We start from the raw sequence: 19,329 nt of genomic DNA, 5'->3' as shown, positions 1-19,329 counted from the left end.
TCCCGCGGCGGCGAAGGGCCGGGCCGCCCCGCCCCGGGGAGGGCCATGGCAGGGCGGAGCGGGGCGGCCATGCGGCGGGCGGGCGGACGGGCGGCGGAGCTGGCGGCCGAGGCGGCGGTGCGGGCCCTGCTGCTGGCCGCCTTCGCGTGAGTGCGGCGGGGCGCGGCCTCGGCCCCTCGCAGCGGCGGCTCCGGGCCCCGGGCTGTCGGCGGGGCCTCCCGGCAGCCGCGGGAGCTCGGCCCTGCCCGGGGGAGGGGAGGGGGCAGCGATCGCAGCGGGGCGGGTGCTGCCGCCCGACATCTGCGGGGTTTGTGCTCTCGTCCTCTGCAGGGTCATGGAGTTCCTGCCGCCCTTCCAGCGCGTGGTGCAGCCTGAAGAGATGTGGCTGTATAAAAACCCCTACGTGGCAGCGGATCACGTACCCACAGTCCCCATGTTTGTAAGTTTGGCTGTTTCCTGCATTTCCTTGGGTTTTTGCTATAACTGTAAACTATCCTTTTAAATCAAAGCTAATAAAAGACTTGCCTTGCGAATGCCAGTAGTTCTTAACACATGTTACTGAAAGCGTGAACTGGGCAACATTTCCAGTCAATTTTTGTCAATTTTTTAGGCTTTACCATCCAGGGTTGTCTTTGGGATTTTAGCTAAATTTATAAAAACTAGCAGGGGCTTTTCACTCTTGTTCATAACCAGTTTCACATCCAGATTACCAGGACCATGGCAGGTAGCGTATCTGTCGCTGCCAGAGGACGTTTTGCTTGAAAGCAGATATTTTCAGCAAAGGCTTTTTATAATTTTACTATGAAGCTGTTTTCCCTGGGCCTCTAGGCTCTGTTAAAAGGGTTTAATATAAAACTGTAAGTGTTGAGTCTCCAGCGGACAACAGTCCGTTAAAGCAGTTGTCTGTGCCTCGGAAGCAGGGGTGTTTCGGTGAGACGCTGCGGCTCCTGGGTTGGGCAAACACCCACTTTCTGAGCAAATAGCACTTGTGATTTTCTGTAAGAGCCGGGCACTAAACGTTAAAGGACAAAACCTTGGCATCACGTTTGGATTTGGCAGTGTAAAGCACAACAGATGCCGGACTTGACGTGGTAGCAAACTGCTTGGCAGCCTGTCCGACACCGTGGACCTCCCCGGGGTGAAATCCCATGGCGGCGGCCGCTGCTGAGATGTTGTGGATGGGAACTGGTTTCTTCTGAATCAGCGGCTCCTGTATTTTTTGCTGACAAGCAGCATGGGTGCTGCTGACAAAGAGCTAATCCTTGTGCTTGCAGGGGTGGGGAGAGCTGAGGTACTGTGGCTGATGCTGTGGAGGGGTACCCGCAGGCAGGAGAGGAAGGAGCTGCAGGCAGGAGCGATGCTGTGTGAGAGCCTGGGGAGCGCTGGGCTTCCCTCAGAGGAGGGGAGGCTCTGCTGTGCTGCGGAGCATGTGCACGAGTGGGTAAAGCACGGGAAGGAGGGGGATGCAGAGAGGGTTTTAGTGCACTGCATTATTTATGCTGCCTGGGGTTGGTTTTTCCTCACACTTTGGTACAAGCAGTGCCCAGCAACCCGTGGGCTTTTGTACGTGAGGCGCTGGATGACAGAGGGGGAGCAGCTGTGCTCTGGGCAGCGCAGCGTTAGTCGGGGCTTGCTGCGAGTGCAGCTGGGTTGGTTTTTCTGATGGGAGTGTAACTGCGTGTGGAGAGGACAGGCTGCTGCTCAGCTCTGGGGAAGGAAAGGTGTATAACCTCCCTGAGCAATTGCTGTTGTGTTCTGGCAAGACTGCTTGAGTCTGCTTCTTCTCGTTTTGCGGCAGTTCATCGCGTTTCTGTCTCCCTTATTGCTCATCGTCCTGGCGAGAGTGTTCCTGAACGCCGACCAAGACGACACGCGGGAAGCCTGCCTGGGTGAGCTCCTGCGTCCCCCCCGCGGGGTCTGCCCTGAGCTGGGGCTCTCACAGACCAGCCCTTTGCTCTTGCCGGGGCACGAGTGCTGTGCCGGGGTATCAAAGCTCTGTGGCTCCAGCTGAAGTCTGAGCGCTGCCCGTGCCTGAATGTGACCCGAAGCTGCTCATTCGGGTGGGGGCGATGCCGACATGACCTCTCTGCTCTCTCGTAGCTGCCAGCCTTGCTCTCGCCCTCAACGGGGTTTTCACAAACGCCTTGAAGCTCATCGTGGGGAGGTGAGAAACGCTCCTGCGCGGGGAGGGGAGACACGTCTGCGTGGTGGCAGAGCTCCAATTGTAGGAGCAAGGTCCAAAAGCTGAAATTGGACATACTCACCCTGGAACGAATGTGTTTTTTCTAGCTGTAAAGACAATTAAATACTAGAACAAACACTGGCGGGGGGGACCTGTGCTGAGGCTGCGTGGGGACTCGGTTCTTGCAGGGCGTTTGCTGTGCTGGGCTGGGTGGGAGGATCAGGATGGGGCTGATCCGCAGGGGCTGACAGGTCCTGCCCCAGCAGCCCTGGGGTGGCGAGGGCGCGCTGCCGCAGCCCGGCCCCCCTCCCTGCCGAGCCCTGCCCACGCAGGCAGGAGCGGAGTGGGGCGCGATGCCCAGTTTTGCGTTTCTCACAGCCTGGTTTGCGGCGCCATCCCTTTGCACCATGGAGGGAGCCGTGCGAGGCAGCTGGTGACCGTTGGGATGTGGGGAGCGCCGCACACCCGAGGGCTACGTGCCTTGTTCTCTGCCCTAGGCCACGGCCAGACTTCTTCTACCGCTGCTTCCCGGACGGCCAAGCGAACGCGGAGCTGGTGTGCACGGGCGACCCTGGCGTAGTGACTGAGGGCCGCAAAAGCTTCCCCAGCGGACATGCGTCGTGTGAGTTCTCCGTGTCCCCTACCCGCTGCAGCCCCAGCAGCGAGCCGGGGTGAGCAGCAGCCCGTGGGGAGGGCAGCTTGGGTCCGCGTCCACGCACCCCGTGGCTTTGCCTGCGTTCGTTGGCCTGTTTGGGGGCCTCAGCGTTCCCCCTGCCAAGCAACGGGGTGACAAACGTAACGTGAAGCTGCTGGGAGGGGGGATGCTTGCCAGGTACCAGCTTCTATGGTTCCTCTGTCGCTCACGAGCTGGTGCTTCCCTTGGGGCACAGACGTCCCCTTTCAACCCTTCCACCGCCGCAGGGGAGAGGGTGAAGGTCTGGCTGAGGGCCCACGGTGCAGCCCGGTGCCGTTTCCGAAGCGACACGTTTCTCTTGCAGTTGCCTTCGCTGGTCTCGCCTTCTCTGCCTTCTACATAGCCGGGAAGCTGCGCTGCTTCGCTCCCGGCCGGGGAGGCAGAGCTCTGCGGCTCTGCGCCTTCCTCCTCCCGCTCTTCCTCGCCACCCTCATCGCCGTGTCCCGCACCTGCGACTACAAGCACCACTGGCAAGGTGGGTGGGTGTCTGCCTGCAGAGCCGGGTGCCTGGAGCGTGGGGAGGGGTTCAGAGCCCACAATGGCATCTTGGGGTTTTCGATTGCTCCTCCCCTGGTAATTTTTTTGCTGCCTGCAAGGCGATGACGCCTTTCTCTTTGTTTTTGAAATATATGCCAAGGTTCGTTTTATAGCCAAAGGTCAAGGTGCCGACCCAGCTCAGCTCTGAGCAGGCTGAAAAGCTGCCTGCTGCAGGATTGATTGCAAAGCTTGGGAGGGGAACGGGAAGTGAACTCTCCTCTGGTCTTGCCCACAGATGTGTGTGTTGGCTCAGCGATTGGCTTCCTGCTTGCATACCTCTGCTACAGGCAGTATTACCCTCCTCTGATGGACTCCATGTGCCACAAACCATTTCTGTACAAATCCAAAGAATTGCCAGCGCACCAAGAAAAGCCTGCGGCTTCCAGCTTTCACCTAGATATCTAGTGACGGGCCCTGTCCTGCCGGCACCTCCTGCTCCTTCAGTGCCAGGGCAGGGCAGCGCGTGGGGAGGTTGCTCACAGTCTGCAAGAAGTAGCTTGAGTAAGGATGAACCCGAAAGCCAAGCAGGTTTCTCTGCGGCGCTGGTAAGTTGTCTGCTCCGGGGCCTGTGTCGCTTCGTTAACTGGATGTTGTAGGTGTCCCTCCCCTCGGGCCCGCTGCGAGGCGAGGCGTTCGGCGTGCGAGAGGACAGCCCGTGTAGGAAGGTGCTGAAGAACTGGAAAAATAGGACAATCTGGTGTGCCCCGTGCGGGGGAGTTCTGGCGTCCGGTCCAGAAAGCACCATCGGTCGTGTCCCTTCTGGTGGGAAGGAAGAGCGGGACCTGCTCCTGGCGCTGGGCTTAAGTCCATCTTTTCAATTACAGCTGAGTAATTTGGAGTAACGAGCACGAGGCTGCGGGCTTTAACCGTGGATTAAGTGGGGGAGACGGAAGATGAAGCTAGCGTGATCGTTATTTGTATTACTGTGCTAGCCCTGATTTTTTCTAATTTGCCAAATAAAGGAGTTTAATTTTTTTAACGAACTGTGGTACTAAACGCTTTACTTAAGGACTCCAAGGGTTGACTGCTCTATAAACCACTTCCTTTGGTGTGTCTGCAGGGCTCTTGATTCTGTATCTCTTTCCTTGCAGCTTTAATACAGTTGTAAAGAGGTGACAATCAGCAGAAAAGGAAATGGTGTCTGAAAGCAGCCCTTCAGAGGTGCTTGTTTCTCTACACCATGGTTTGTTTGCTCAGACAAATCCGAGGCACGGCTGTGTGGCAGGACTGTTGTAAGTAGTTCTTTGTCACTGGTCTCCTCCACAGAAATGTCTGTTCTTGACCAGGTGTGTGTACGTGCAGACAGCAGAGGGGAGGCTGTGCCCTAACGCGTGCCTCTGCCAGCCTCGGGATGTGACAGTAATGGAAATGCCACCCCATCCTCTTCAGTTCGGGCCACGTGAGCCCTCTGCAACCCTGCAACTTCAGTAGAAGTTACAGAAATAGCTTTACTTTCCCCTAAAATTGTGCACAATGGGAATTCTTCAGCCCCCTCCCCTCCCTCTCCCCCCAGACACGCACGCACCACAGTCATCTACTTATTTATTTTGGCTTTTGCTGGAAAAGACATTAAATAACATTTAAAATGTATTTAACATTTTTTTAACAAAGTGCATAAATTAAAAAGCTGATCATGAGAGTGTCCCGTGTTAAGACTGTTCCTTTTCCTACCGTTGTAGGAGATGCTTTAGCAATTGGTAGCTCAGGCGCCGGCTGAGCAGCGTCTCTGTTTCTGCAGTCAGGTAAAAGAACAGCTTCTGCTCCTTTGGGGTGGGAGGGGGGATGTAGGCTGCAAACAAAACCTTTCAAATAGTGCAAATAACGTAGCACGATGAAGGACAAACAGGCTGTGGAAAAAAGGCTCCTTACCCCATGCAGGGCAAAAGTCAACGGGAGGGAAGGTGGTTTGGCTCTTCCCAAGGCTGTCGCAGCACCCGCCTCACACACCCCTGCAGCGCCTGCCTCCGCCTTGCCCACAGGCTCCGGCCTCAGCCCTGGGGGTTCTGGTGGCAAAGGGGGGTCCCCGGGGCTCGCTGGCCCCCGCCCCCTTGGAGCAGAGCGGGCAGAGCGCAGGGAGCTGCAGGCTGAGCTGCCGGCAGAGCCGGGGCTGCTTCCTCACTGGGGACACAGTGTCTGGACCCTACAGATCTGGGCTCCCGCCTCGCCGGCTGCAGTTTGTGTATTTAAAACCAAACCCCACGGCTGCAGCCTGGCTGGTGTGAGGTCCCTGCAGCCACCCCGAAAGCCACACTGCTCCGCACCCCTGCAGAGCACGGGAGGGCTGTCCCTGCAGGCCTCCGCCTTCCCGGCCGCGCTGAGGAGCTGCTGCTTTCCCCCAGTCTGAGCTTTCCTCCCGCCTAGTTAGACCTGGCTGCTAGCTTGGTCTTAGGCAAGGTGCAGGCAGCACCTCAGGGAGGCCCTCAGCTTGCGGCCGGGTGAGGGCACCGAGGGATCTGGGTCAAGCGCGCGCAAACACGCCGCTCTCGGGAGATGTTCTGTGGGACCAGGGAGCTGGGCTGGCGGGTGGACATGCTCCCCAGACCCCTGTGCCCCGGGCTCCACCTCCCAGAGCCCGCAGTCCTCACGTGCTCTGCGTTAGGGCAGGGAGACGCCGGCCATCCCTTCGCTCGACAAGGCTGCTACAGCTCTCCCCACGCTGTGCATTTAAGGCTTTTTTATTCCTCGAGGTCACGAGTTCCCTTGCTAAGCCAGGAGAAGGGTCAGGCCCTTGGTGGCTGCTTGGGGCTGGAGGAGCAAGCGTGAGAACTTATGAGGCGGAGGGTTAGAAGTACACGTTGCCGCAGGGAGCCACGGCACAAGTGCTCTGTGTGTGTGTGAGCAGAAGGGATTTCCCCTGATGGTTTTCCCCTGGCCCCTACCCAAAATGGAGGAAAATCATCCTTATCTCCAGGTAGCGGCAAGTACTTGGGAAGCAGCATGCGGGGGACAGCGGCAGAGGAGAGAGGAAGGCAGAGGAGAAATCTGGACTTTCCTGGTGAGTACTTGGTTGAATTGGATCCAAGAAAGCAACAGGCAAACACGGGGAGACCAAACCCCAGCACTAGGGCAGCCCAGAGCCCAGCCCACGCCCAGCAGCCACAGCGTAAGGCTCGAGGGCAAGAAAACCAGGACGCCTCACCCCTCATCTACCCCGGGCCAGCAATTAGCAGCAGAGGGTGGAATCCCCCTGCCAGAGCCGCGGGGTCCACGCTCTCATTTGCCACCTGTAGATAAGAACCGTTCAGCCCCGGAGGCTTGGAGCAGGGGCCGCGCATCTGCTGGTTCCCTTGGACTGAGCCGACGGTAACCGCGCGCGGGTGCTGCCGCCCTGATCTGCAGCAGCAGCAGGTCGTTACTCTGCTCGTGTCCAACAGTGCTTGTGCACAGGGTGGGAGGAAAGAAGCCAAACATGCTGACAGGTCAAAGAAAAAACCCGACACAAACTCCTGCGTTAGACACAGCGCTGTAAATAAGGTCCCTCAAAGCGAACCGGGTGTCCTCTGGGGTGTCCTCGGCAGTTCGGAAGGAAGGTGTAGGTGAGGTGACTTACAGCAGGCGGCCAGAACAGCCCTGGTTGGTCACTGGCTGCCTGGCAAAGGTTGATCCAGTGTAATGCCTTGTGTCTGGTAGATCTCCTTCAGAACCAGCAGAACGGTGTCTTCCGACTCCCTGGAGGAGAAGGACGGGGGAATTAGAGGGGGACACTTCCCCCCGCTCCGTCAGGACTCCTGGGACGGTTGTGGGGCAGAGGCAGCGCTGGGGCAGTACTGGGCAAGAAATGCACCAGTCCCCTTCCTCCATCTCTCCCCCCCGCCGTGTCTGCGTTACAGCAGGAGCATGTGCACCTTAAGGCCTTTCTTACTACGTTGGCTTTAAAAATGATGCCTCTGCTTACATCAGACATGAACTTGAAGCTCTGACAGTTTGGCAGAATCTTACCAATAGCAGAGATGCCCTTGTAGTGCAAATAAATACTCATTAAAGCTCTCTATGGGCTTCTCCTGCAGCACGTAGTCTATGCGCCTCCCGCCGTTCAGCCTCCCCACGTTAATGAGGGCGGCCTCTTCCTTCCCTGCCGCGGGGGTCTCCTCTGGCTTTGTGTCTGGAGGGACAAAGAAGAGAAACGTGGTTCAGCCAAGGGGCAGCAGCAGCCGTGAAATGCCGCAGCGTGGCCGTGCCCTCCCTGCGCCCGCTCTGGGCTCTGGCAGAGGAGAGGGACAGGTCCTTCCCCCCAGGGCTCTCCCACTCTTGGAGAGCAGCTCTGCGAGAGGCAGCCAGAGATGGGGGACGGGCCGAGACCCCGGCCCGGCCGCAGGGAGCCCAAGCGTGCTGCTGCATCCCCCCCGCACGCACCACCCACCTGGCTGCTTCTCCGGGCCAGCCTCTGCCTCCGTTTCGGCGTCGGTACCTGCTGCCTCCACGGCTGGCAGCGGGGCCCGAGTGAAGGACTGCCAGGCTACCCGCAGGGACCCCAGCAAGTTGTTTTTCAGGTCCACGCTCATGCGAGTCAGCCCCTCCTTCAGCTCTGAAAGGCAGGAGGGGTCGGTGTTGGGCTGGGGGCGGCAGCACTGCCTGGGGCAGGGGGAGAGGGGCTGCCCCTTCCCTTACCGAGGTGCATTCTCTTCCTGCCCTTGTGATGGGGCAGCAGCATGGGCTCAAACTCCAGATCTGGGACAATCAGGGGCTCGATCCTGTACGCCACCGGGTCGTACTGCGCAGAGGAGGGGGGCAGTGAGCCAGGGCTCGTGCTCCACGCGTCTCACGCAGGAAGGCTCTGCCTCTTATACCTACGGGGTGGAAGATGTTGAAGAAGCCTCTGCAGGTGGGCAGGCTGTAGTCCGGGTTGATCCGCTTCACTCCTCGCACCGTCAGAAACATCCCGATGGGAGACCCAAAAGCAAAGAAGATGGTGGGCTTGTAGTCCAGCTGAGGGTAGTTTGCCGAGACCTAGGAGAGAGGGAGGCTCAGAGTTGTTCCAGGAAACAAGCTCCACGCTGGCGCTGTCGCAGTTAGGACACGTTACCTGTCCTAAGCCAATGTCCCAGTACTGGCCGTTCCTGCCATCGTCTGTGCTGCCTGGGCCGCGCTGCGACGGGGACCCCGGCTTGGCTCCGCCGGCTGCTGCGCTCTGGTCCTGCAGCGACACAAACGGGGATCCCCGCTAGCACGGCTCCTGCCGCGAGCCCACGCCACGGCCCGTCCTACCCGCCTGCGAGCAAGGACGCGGGGCAGCGAGCTGCCCGGCACCCTGAGCCCCCAGAACCAGGGCGGCCTGCGCAGCACCATCCGGGTGCGCCAGCCCCCTCGCCAGGCAGCATCGCTGCCTTCGCTCTCCACCACCGGTAACAAGTGCTCCCGCTCTGTGACCGCCCTTACAGGCCACGGGATCCAGCCATCAGGCAGTGGGGGAACACCGGTGTAACAGGAGGGAGCAGCCAAACACGAGCCCCCGAGAGCCGCCCGGGCAAGGGTGGCCAGGAGTGAGGAGGTCGGGGTGCTCGGGGACCGACCGTACGCGGCGAAGGCTGGTCCCTGGCTGAGAGCGACGGGAGGTGACCTGGGAGGTGACGAGCTGAGTGGATGACAAACCTGCATCTCCCTCTTGGAGTTGATGTAATGGAGGATCTTCATTCTCGGTCCTAAGGGAATTCCCATTTCTTTAAAGTTCTGATCTGTGCACAAGAACTGGAAAGGAAGCAGCCCAGGTATTAGTACGGGAGCAGAGCGGTGGTGCGGTGAGGTATTCCTCTCCTCTGTAATTCTGTTCCTGCTGCACTCCTCGGAGACACTTCACGTGCCAGCAAGACGTGCACAGGGTGGGAGGACTGGGAGGAAAAGCAAAGAAGAGACAGCAGAAGAGGAGAGCTCCTTACCATTGCCTGCGGGTCCATCTTCTCCTTCTCAAAAACACCACAATATTCAGACAGGTCCAGCTTCTTCAGGGCTTCTATTACTTCCTCAGTAACCGTGAGGTTTGAGGTTGTTCTGGACCCCTGCGAACAGAGCCATCGGGGATCACGCCTTTTGCTCACTCCCCTCCTCCCGTGCGCTCTGGGGTCTCTCCCCGTTGCAGCCGCGGAAGCGGGAGGTCGGTGTGACGCTGCGCCGGCCCAGCTCCCCCCGTACCTCTTGGCCGCGCTCGCCCTCCTCGGGAGCTGCCTTCTGGTTCGTCAGGAGGTCAAACAAAATGAGCGACCCTGGAAACCGGGACAGAGCATCAGCATCTCGGCGGGGAGGAGCCTGTCTGGGGCGAAGGACCGGCACCCTCCCCGCTCCCACGGTACGGTGACCTTCGCAGCACCCGTGGGTGAAGCCCCTTACCCAAGCTGTGCCCCGCGATGGACACCCCCCCTTTGAAGAGGGGGTTCCTCTGCCGAAAGAGCTGGTACAGACGGTTCATTTCGGACGCCACCGTGTCCAGGACGGTCTGGCAATAGGTGGAGCTGTTGTAGAAGAAGACGTCCAGGATGGTGTCGTTGATGAAGTGACGCAGGCGGTTGATGCTCGGCAAAGTGATTCGCTCCAGGTCACTGCGAGGGGGGAGGAAAAAGAGGAGAGAGGGAATTGCAGTTAGGGGTGCCGGCGAACCCCGCCACGTTTCTAAAGCAAAGGGCAAGTTCGGAGAAGGATTGCCACCGTCTCAAAGGACGGGTGTTGTAATCCAGAGCCTTGGCTCCTGCCGAGACTGAAGGCAGAGCACGGCCTGTGCTCTCGTGCCCCAGGCAGGAGTGATGAGCCCAGCCTTCCCTCCCCGGGAGCCCGGCCTGAGCTCTGCCCTTCCTGGGGCACTGCAGAGCAGTGCCTGTGTGCAGAAATGGGGCACAGAGGCCTTTGGCAAGGTGCAGATGTCCACGGCCCCTGCTGACACGAGCCAGGGAAGGGCAGAAGCCTCTCCTGGATGTTGATCAGAGCAGGCACCGGCTGCGCTCTGTGAAACTGGGCTGCAAGATGACGGCGGGAGGGGGCCTGGCACAGGGGAGCTCTAGGGACCCCGTCTGTCCTGCTCACCCCTGCACGCTCACCGCCCTGAACACTCACAGGTCTCCCTTTGCCCACGGTGGCCACCAGAAAAAGCAGAGTTTCCGTGGGAGGAGGCTGCCTGTGCGCTCTGCTGCTCCCGCGGCCGCCGGCAGCGCAGGAGGGAGGTGGCTGCCGGGACACTTACACGTCGACGCCGGTGGAGTGGAGGGAGCTGTGCCAGTTGACGGGCAGGAACTCCACCCGGCCGATCTGCTGCTGCTCCTGGGCCTTCCTGAAGTGCGCCTGCAGCATGCTCAGGGAAACGTTCCTGAAGTCGTTCACTGGAAAAGAGCACGAACTCTTAGCGAGATCCACCGGGCCGCAGGGCAGGCCTGCTGCATCAACAATGCTTAATAAGATAAAAGAAAAGATCATTACCAGGGGAAATCCCACACCACGGTCTTTAATCTGCTGCTGCTACCCTACGACCTTGAATCTTTAACTACAAGATCAGGGGAAGGCTCCACGTCCTTACATGTGTGCTTACTGGATCTCGCTGTCCCATCTGTAACAAGCCTCCCCGCTGCGTGGTCAGGGCTTTAACACAGCGGTCAGGATAACAAAGGTACTTTTAGGAATGTAAAAAAAATAAATCTGTTGCGAAGATGCATGTGTTAGGGAATCCTAAGGGAGGAGATGAACTTGAAATTACTCTGTTCTGAGGGAGAAAGGCTGGTTTCCTTTGTCTCAAATGGTCAGCAGCCTTCAAAATAATCAGATGAACATACAGAGCAGACTGCATTAAAGCAGAGGTATATTTTATAGGAACGGAACAGTCCACTGTGAAAAATCTCAGCTCCCTTGATTTCTACAAGTTAAATCATGTCAGGCTTCCAGGCAGTTCCAGTGATCACCTCTCCTACCGAAGGGAAGCCCTCTGAGCAAATAATAACGAACAGGTCAGACCAGTGGCTGGGTTTAGAACCCTGTCGCCAGCACTGATCCGCGGTGGGTGCTCCGAGGAGTGCGCAGGGCCAGCGGCGCCTCCTCCCGCGCCCTCCGAACCTCCAGGCATCCCTTGGGGCTTCCCTGAGCCAGAAGCAGCATCCCTGGTTTTGCTCTAAAATCGCTCCAGAGACTGTTAGACTTCACCCGGTGAGATTAGCCCACAGACAGAGCAGGTTACTAATTAGTTTAGCAGGTTTAGACAATTACTTGGAAAATCTGCGTCCAATTTGGAAAACTCCCTACTCTGAGCAGCAGCAGAACACGGTAATGAAAAGCGGGTGCCCAAACCTTTCCAGATGGTGGGATTTAACGGGTCAGCGAGCATCGCGTTCACGCTCCCCACCGCGTCAGCAAACGGGACCGTGCCCTCGCTGAGGCCGGTGCCGCGGCGGTCGCAACGCACCCGGGCGGCGTTTCGCAGCAGAGGAGGGGTCAGTGGCTCCGCTAAAAGCAGCGCGTGGGAAGGGCACCGGGCCGGCCCCGCACCTACCGCACTGGATGATGTTCCTGAAGCGGATGTCGCAGGCCGGGCCGATCCCGTGCACCACGAAAACCAGGTGATCGATTTGCAGCGGCTCTCCTGGGGAGGAACGGAGAGTTGAGAGCACGGGCCCTGCGAGAGACCTCGCAGCAGGGGGAGCCGACCCGCTGAAACCACGGGCTCTGCAGGAGAGCGGAGCCTCCCATCCTCACCTCAGCCAGGCAAAGAAAACCCCTGAGCCAGTGCTTGGGCTTTGTGGGATTTCTCACGTTCCTGAGCTGTCTGTCCTGCTAAATTCAGCCGCCCACCCTGGGACATGGAGGAAGGCGAGGTGGCTTGAGGAGCATCCTCCCTTCTGCCACTGTCAGGCTGGTCCTCGTGGCTCACACCCACCGGTGGCGGGGCACGGGAGGGGGCAGGACCAGGAGGACGGGGTCCAGCTGCCTGTGCCCTGCCCGCTCTGCAGAGCCCCCTGGCCCCTGACGCTCTCGCGTAGGCACCAGGCAGTCACGTCTTGTTCTCTACTTCCCACACACTTTGGTTTCCATACGTACTCTCCCGGTTAGACGGGACTAACTGCCTGTCCCCAGCACAGGGACAAGGCCTGAGGCCTGGCCGGGAGCTCAGGGAGAGCTGGGAGGGGGCAGAGCTGAGTGAGGCTTCAGAGACAAGGAGAGCACGTGCCCCAGCGAGTCACCGCCAGGTAGGGGGGTGATAAACCCGTGTCCCCACCATGGAAAGAAACTCCTCCTTTATGAACGTAAGCGCCGAGACCTGCGGGGTCATTTCAGGCGCCGCCTCCCTGAGCTCTGATCTCAGGGCAGGCGCTGGGAGCTCCCCATGTGCCTGCCTCCTCTGGTGCTGGGAGTTTCTCAAAACCATTCAGCTCCTTTCAGCACGAAATCTTTAGATATGCCCTTCATTTAAAAGGATGGTGGAAGCTTCATTTTGAAAACACAGGGCGGAGAACAGGCTCTGTCGCTCCGGTGGAAGGGAGGGAGAAGCGAGCTCACCGTTGGGGATCTCGGCAGCGATGTTTTCCACTCCTCTCTTCACAGTCCGAGGTCGACCTTGCTCCGTAGGAGTTGAGCCCCAGTCGTCGGAGGTGGCAGCGGGGTGGTAGTGCACCATCAGCTTGTAAACAAGAAGAGCCTGTCATTAAGCCGCGCGGCACCCCGTGGTTAAGCAGAGGGGAAATTCCGCTGCAGGAGCTGGGAGGTGACGGGGTGGTACCAGCCCGCGACGTTCAACCGCGCCGCTACGAGCCCTTTGCACAAAGGGAGCGAACGGCGGGTCGGAAAGAAACGCTGGGGTGTGAAGCAGAGTCTGCTGGCATTGCCCTCGGCTCTGCGGAATGTCCTCTGGACAAAACTGATTTCTCAGCAGGCGTGGTTAAAAGAAACAGCAGAAAGCCAGAGCAGAAAGCCAGGCCCTCAGGAGAAGTGATGTCCTTGCTGGCCAACACAAAGATCACCAGGCCCCCCTCCTCACCTTTGGGTTGTGCAGGATAATGATTTCTCTGCTGGGGGACTCCAGCTTCTTCTTCCACTCATCCAGGGTCACAGCAACCATGTATGCTTCCTAAGGAAAAGCACACCCTCTGTGAGTCAGCTGAAGGTATTCCCATGAATATTCAACCACTTGGGACATTCCCCACCCATTTTACGGTCTCTCTTATCAACACGCTTTGCGAAAGAGGCAGAGAAATCAGCCAGGTCAAGGTGGAGGAGGCACAGGGTCACCTGAGTATCGCCTGCTAGAGAGCTTCCAAAACCAGCAGCAGACTTCCCCATCAATTTAGAATTGTATTTTTCGGTACGTCAGAGTACGGATCATCGTAAAGATGTGTATTTTTATACACACATATCTCCACATAGGTATCTTTCCAAAGAAAAGCCCCCAGCCGTTCGCAGCACAGGCCGCTGAAGTCTCTGACGCTACGTGGCCTTCAGCGGGTCCCCGTGACGACGACTCCTCTTTCTCACATTCACAACCCCCTCGGCTTTGGTGACACCACGCGCGTGGCGAGGCCGGGGCCGGGGGAAGGGGAGGCCGCCCAGCTCCAGCAGGCTGGGAGGGCGACCTGGCGCTGTGCAGCTGTTCATCAGCTGCAAACACCCCACGCCAAAGCCTCTTTCAAGTTCGCGTCCTCGGGTGTGACTCTGGTGCCCGTTGCCCCACGTGGAGTTTGGGATGTCGGGGCCAGTATGTGACAGTGAGAAGCCCAGATGCTTCTCGGCAAGTCGGATGCTCCCGGAAAGGCGCGTTTACCTCCAGCTCTTCGCTGAAGGTCTCCGAGTAGGGAACGTACTTATTGTCCTTGTCTCCCTTGTAAAACCAGGTGCAGCGACGCACTTCAGACACCTCCTCCTCCCAGTACACTGCGACGCGCTGCCTCTTCTTCAGATGCACGTCGTACCTACCCCCCGACGTCGGCACAACCAGATCTTCTTTGTCTCTCCCTGCAGGAACCAAGGCCTGAAATTAATCGCGAGAGGGCCAGGAAGGCGAAAGCTGTGCACCGCGCCGGGACAGAGGGACGAGGCTGGAGCATCTTCTGCGGGCAGCACACGGCAGCGCGTCTGAGCGACGGCGGCAGACACCGACGTCCTCTGCAGCCAAGCACGGAGCACAGCGTCGGGTCGAAGTCAAACCAAGTCAAACCTCCCCCAGAGGCAGAAGGTAAGATGAAGACGTTCAGCTACAACCGTCTTCCCCTCTAGCTCAGGCACAGGCTTACACGGACTCTTCCTGCCTTGCTTAGATGCTAAAACGTGCATCTGGGGCCCTGGGAAGCGCGTTGCTTAACGGTGGAGCTGCGGGTCTCCAGGTCTCTGAGCCGTTCCCTCTAACATGGAGAACTCGGCTCAGAGCCCAGCACAGATTTCAAATTCCGGTCATTCTGCTGCCACTGGGGTCTGCCCCAGGCCAGGCCGCGCTTGGCTCCAAAGCTCCCTCGGAGAGGGCGGCCGGGAGCCGGCCTGGGGTGACGGGGGCTCTGCCCACCCGCAGCCCCGCGCTTCAGGCCCAGTCCTGGCAGCGGGGCGATGCCGGGCAGCACGAGGGCCCTGTGGGAGCGGAGCCTGGGCAGCGCCCCCGGGAGCAGGGAATTGCTCCCCAGCGGGATCTCTGCCGCGCTGCTGGCGCTCCTATCCGCGCCAGGGGGGTGCTTCGCAGCGCGGGTATATATAATTTAGAGATATATCGAATGAATGAGGTCAGACCAGTCGATGCAGCCCGGCAGCCTGGTTATTCACGCGTCCACAGCGCCAGGAGTAGGCGCGTTGCCAAAAAAAAAAAAAGTCCCCGTTTAAAACTCCCGAGGGAAAATCGTGCATCCCGGGTGCGAGGCAGGGATGCGCCCGGGGAATGTCGCCGGGATGGCGCTTCCCCGCGACACGCACCTGCTGCTGCCGCCCTGCCCGGCCGGGCCGGTCCCTCGGGGCGATTCCACACCCGGACCGCGAGGGGCGGGGGGCGGCCGGGGCTGCGCGCCCCCCCCACCCGGCCCGCGGAGCTGTAACCCCCCCCCCCGCCCCGGCGCGGTTTTTACCTGAGCCGTGAGCCTCCTCCAGGCGCTCCGAGTCCTGCGCGCTGAAGGGGACCCAGCGCTCGCGGCTGTCCGTGACCTTGCGGTAGAACCAGTGCGGAGCCACCGCCTCGTACCTGGCCGCGGGCTCCGGCCCCGCGGGCGGGGGGGGCTGCGCCTCGCGGGCGGCCATGGAGCCCCCGCGCACCGCCCACGGGAGGCGCGGGGGGGGGGGACGGCAGCGGCCTCAGCAACGCTTATTGCGCCGCAAAATGGAAAACGCTCCCCCCCGCCCCCCCCCCGCAATAAAACAACAAAACCCGCGGCGGGGGCGCAGCGGCGCTGGGGGGTCGCGGGGGGACGGAGGCTGCGGGTGGCCCCCGCCGCCCCCCGCCGCCCCTTGCGCACACGCGTGTCCGTGGGTGGGTAACCCCCCCCCTCCTCGCACACACCCCCCCACCCCCGGCTGGTACCGGCGCGGCCCCGCTGCCCAGCGGCTCCTCCGGCAGCGCAGGCCCCGGCCCCCGCCCCGCCGCCCGCCCAGCCCGGGGCGGTGCTCCCGGCCCGGCCCGGCCCCGCCGCGGCTGCCGTCACGGGTGGGGCGGGCCGCTGGTGCAGCCCCTGCCTGCGATCCCTGCCTGCAGCCCCTGCCTGCGATCCCCACCTGCAACCCCTGCCTGCGATCCCTGCCTGCGACCCCTGCCTGCGATCCCTGCCTGCGACCCCCGCCTGCGATCCCCGCCTGCAGCCCCTGCCGGCGATCCCTGCCTGCAGCCCCTGCCTGCGATCCCCGCCTGCAGCCCCTGCCTGCGATCCCTGCCTGCAACCCCTGCCTGCGACCCCTGCCTGCGACCCCTGCCTGCAGCCCCCGCCTGCGATCCCTGCCTGCAACCCCCGCCTGCGATCCCTGCCTGCAACCCCCGCCTGCGATCCCTGCCTCCAACCCCTGCCTGCGATCCCTGCCTCCAACCTCTGCCTGCGATCCCTGCCTGCAGCCCCTGCCTGCGATCCCTGCCTGCAGCCTCTGCCTCCAGCCCCTGCCCGCAGCCCTGCCTGCGGTCCCTGCCTCCAGCCCCTGCCTGCCGCACTGCCCGCAGCCCCCCAGTACACGAAGCCCCTGCCTGCGATTCCTGCATCCAGCCCCTGCCTGCCATCCCTGCCTGCCATTCCTGCCTGCAACCCCTGCCCGCAGCCTCCGGTGCACAAAGCCACTGCCTGCAACCCCTCCCTGCAACCCCTGCCTGCAGCCCTGCCTGTGACCCCTGCCTCCAGCTGCTGCCTGCCGCCCTGCCTGCTGCCCCCAATGCACCAAGTCCCTGCCTGCAGCCCTGCCTTTGATCCCTGCCTGCAGCCCCTGGTGCACAAAGCCCCTGCCTGCAGCCCCTGCCTGTGACCCCTGCCCACAGTGCTGCCCACAGCCCTGGCAGCTGGCAGCGGCCCGAGCGGATCCATGCCCGAATGCCAGCGCGGGCGGGCGATGCCAGCGCTAATTAGGACTCTCCGGCCTAAGCCTTGACTTAGGCTGGTCATTACGGGCCTAAGCCGGATGCGGGCGGGCAGGGCCGCGCGGTGTCGGCGCAGCAGCGCGGGCAGCACCTGCCTTCGTGCCGCTGCCTCCCACGTGCGGCGGGGACGGACGAGCACAGGGCGCCCTGGAGCAGAAACCACGAGGTTCTGATTGAACGTTTGTGTCTCCTCCGCGCCCCTTTCGCCTCGGCAGAGGTTGAGAAACCCCCTTCTGGTGGCGGGTGCTGCTCGCAGAGCGAGAGGCAACCCCGGGACGAGCATTTGGTTTCTGCCGAGATGAGCCTCGTGATAAACAGAGACACACTTTCTAATTTGGGGTTCTGTGACGTGGGTGGATGCTGGAAGATAAACCAGTTGCCAGGGATCGTCATCCCAGTGCTCGGCTCTGCCACGGCAGTTACTGGCCAGGAAGGCGGAAGGGCCGGGAAGGTGAAGACCCTCACGTGGCATCTGCAGCGCAAAGGGCCGCGAAGCCTGTCCGTGAGCTCGGCGCTGACGCAGCTCCTGCCCGCGCCGCGGCTGCAGCGTCTTTCTCCTTTCACATCGTCGTCCCGGCCGTGACCCACTTTGGTGCGGCTTTGCAGGAGGCGGAAGGCAGCGGGGACGGCCGCGGGGGTTTGCTGCAGGCTGCGGTGTGGAAGGTGCACGCTGAGCCCTGCGCTCAGCCCCGCTCAGCCTTGGGACAGCCACGTAAAACCCACCGGGGGATGCAGAGCCGTCACGCAGCCGCCTCTTGTGGCAGAGCTGGTCAAATAACCGGCCCCGCTGAAGTGACCCCCTGCCCTTCCAGCCCACTTTTTAATGTTCTTGCCTGTGCTTTGAACTAGAGGTTTATAGAACCCTCTGCCACGTCCTTCCCACGTGCGGGGACTTAAAACTCTGGAAGAGGAAATATTGTAAAGAAATGTGTTACCTTGATAGGTTCAGCAGCAAAACACCAAAGAATCAGCCCACCTCCCCCCCGCCCCGGACTTTGTCTGGCTCGCACGCCCCGCGCATACTTTCAGTTTTGATTACGGCCACATAAAGGCCCCACCCCAGCAGGAAACCTTTGTCCCAGTCCGCAGCGCACTGGGGAGCCCAGCTGAGCGCCTGTCCCCCCCCTCGCTGACTGCACTGCAGAGCTGCCGCGTTTGCAAGGTGTTGGGATTGCTCCGCGCTCCTCCTCGCACAGCTAGAACCTACTTACCTCTTCTCCCTGGCAACTGACAGCCGAGGGAAATGAGTATTAGAGCGAACAGGATGCCACGAACAACGTAGTTTTGGGCCTGATGCAATTCTTGTCACTGAAACAAATACAGAAGATGGAGTTTCAGCCGGGCCCACGGAGTCCAGGCTGACTGAAGCCGGCTGCTGGCTTCTTCCTGCCGTGTACCCGTCAGTTTTTAAGTCAGTTTTTGACTTTTCTAGGAAGTGGCCAGTTAGGTCTCTTTGGGTACTTGGATCCCTTCTTCCCTTTTTCATCTCCTTCACAGCCTTCTCCAGACAAACCTTGCGGGAAGTGCTGACGGATCAGAACAACGGGGCTCAGTAATGGAACTGAGTCTGTAGCACAAGCTTTCTGCCCCCACCCCAAGGATTTCTTCGGAGTGTTTGATGGTGTTTGTTGCCTGTATTCCCTTTCAAAAAACCTAAATAAAGTTCTTACTCTACCAAGCTAATTCAATGAACCCGCAGCAGTCTCTTGGGAAAGATTTCAGGACATTAGTGGCAGCATTTAAAAACTCCACGATAAGAGGAAACGAAAGGGGTAGAGACACCGCAGTGCTCTGAGTTTAAAGAGCCACCGGTAGCGAGGCCGGTTGGGTGCAGACCAGCTCTACCACGGGTATTTTCACAAAAAGAAACAAACCCAGAGCACGGATTAATTCCTGGAGATGCTGCTGACACTGCTGCCTTTATCAGCGGAAGAAAGCTGGCATTGACTGGGGCAGGGCAGCGCTTTCTGGGCGCAGCGCGGTGACAGGGCACTGCTCTCTTTACTGAGATCTGCTTTTTCTCCCAGTGTAGCCACCGAAGCTCACAAGTCAGATTTCACGCTGTATCCAAGGCACAGACAGCTTGGCCTGGCTGCTCCCTGCCTGACAAGAGGAAATAAAATAGCAACCGAGCATCCACCCATCCCAGAACGTTCGGCTCTGTCCTGGCCCGCCTCGGACGCGGCCGTTTTTGGCGGCTGACGGCCGTGCATGACCACGGACACGTCCAACGAGCTGCAAAGGTCAGTCCCGTGTGCGAGTGACGTGGGACTTGCCAGGTGCCCTCGGGACATCGGCCGCCGTCAGCCCGCAGGGCCCTCCCAGCCTTGGGCATGCCGAGACCCCCTCCAGACCCCTTCCAAAACACGGCCACCGGCCCTAGAGCCACGGCAGAAGGCTCCCGGAGCACCTGCACCGCTTGGGAGGCGAGGG

At 60.3% G+C, this 19,329-nt stretch overlaps 2 protein-coding genes across 3 annotated transcripts; one reads left to right on the top strand and one right to left on the bottom strand.

Annotated features, from left to right (window-relative positions):
* The first annotated feature begins 43 nt into the window (after positions 1-43).
* On the top strand, positions 44-7,400 carry PLPP5 (phospholipid phosphatase 5). 2 transcript variants are annotated; one of them, XR_012621051.1, is made up of 11 exons: positions 44-146; positions 331-439; positions 1,799-1,889; positions 2,101-2,164; positions 2,680-2,804; positions 3,181-3,351; positions 3,649-3,958; positions 4,505-4,645; positions 5,093-5,155; positions 6,325-6,408; positions 7,044-7,400. XR_012621051.1 is itself a non-coding variant. In XM_074808028.1 (7 exons), exons 1-7 carry the CDS (start codon positions 46-48, stop codon positions 3,816-3,818), a joined length of 831 nt encoding a protein of 276 aa, XP_074664129.1. In that variant the 5' UTR covers positions 44-45; the 3' UTR covers positions 3,819-4,396. The 2 variants fall into 2 exon arrangements, 1 of the variants encoding a protein (XP_074664129.1); XM_074808028.1 differs by lacking the exons at positions 4,505-4,645; positions 5,093-5,155; positions 6,325-6,408; positions 7,044-7,400 and having other exon boundaries at positions 3,649-4,396.
* DDHD2 (DDHD domain containing 2) lies at positions 4,942-15,752 on the bottom strand. Its single transcript, XM_074808027.1, has 16 exons — positions 15,416-15,752; positions 14,134-14,324; positions 13,354-13,443; positions 12,876-12,996; positions 11,872-11,961; positions 10,579-10,714; positions 9,735-9,943; positions 9,540-9,610; positions 9,287-9,406; positions 9,003-9,098; positions 8,437-8,547; positions 8,205-8,360; positions 8,022-8,124; positions 7,774-7,938; positions 7,353-7,515; positions 4,942-7,082 (listed from the first exon to the last, which is right to left on the bottom strand). Exons 1-16 carry the CDS (start codon positions 15,582-15,584, stop codon positions 6,992-6,994), a joined length of 2,082 nt encoding a protein of 693 aa, XP_074664128.1. The 5' UTR covers positions 15,585-15,752; the 3' UTR covers positions 4,942-6,991.
* Between the last annotated feature and the right edge of the window lie 3,577 nt (positions 15,753-19,329).

This window comes from Strix aluco, chromosome 28, assembly GCF_031877795.1.
Source record: "Strix aluco isolate bStrAlu1 chromosome 28, bStrAlu1.hap1, whole genome shotgun sequence".
Lineage (NCBI taxonomy): Eukaryota > Metazoa > Chordata > Aves > Strigiformes > Strigidae > Strix > Strix aluco.
This window is presented reverse-complemented; position numbering and strand designations above follow the sequence as displayed.

Coding starts and splice junctions, on each gene's coding strand:
- PLPP5 (XM_074808028.1), top strand. CDS start 46: ATGGCAGGGCGGAGCGGGGCGGCCATGCGGCGGGCGGGCGGACGGGCG. Junction 1,890..2,100: donor CACGCGGGAAGCCTGCCTGG/GTGAGCTCCTGC, acceptor GCTCTCTCGTAG/CTGCCAGCCTTGCTCTCGCC. Junction 2,805..3,180: donor CCCCAGCGGACATGCGTCGT/GTGAGTTCTCCG, acceptor TTTCTCTTGCAG/TTGCCTTCGCTGGTCTCGCC.
- DDHD2 (XM_074808027.1), bottom strand. CDS start 15,584: ATGGCCGCCCGCGAGGCGCAGCCCCCCCCGCCCGCGGGGCCGGAGCCC. Junction 13,444..14,133: donor CCTTCAGCGAAGAGCTGGAG/GTAAACGCGCCT, acceptor GCTTTTCCTTAG/GAAGCATACATGGTTGCTGT. Junction 11,962..12,875: donor CGCTGCCGAGATCCCCAACG/GTGAGCTCGCTT, acceptor GTTCCTCCCCAG/GAGAGCCGCTGCAAATCGAT.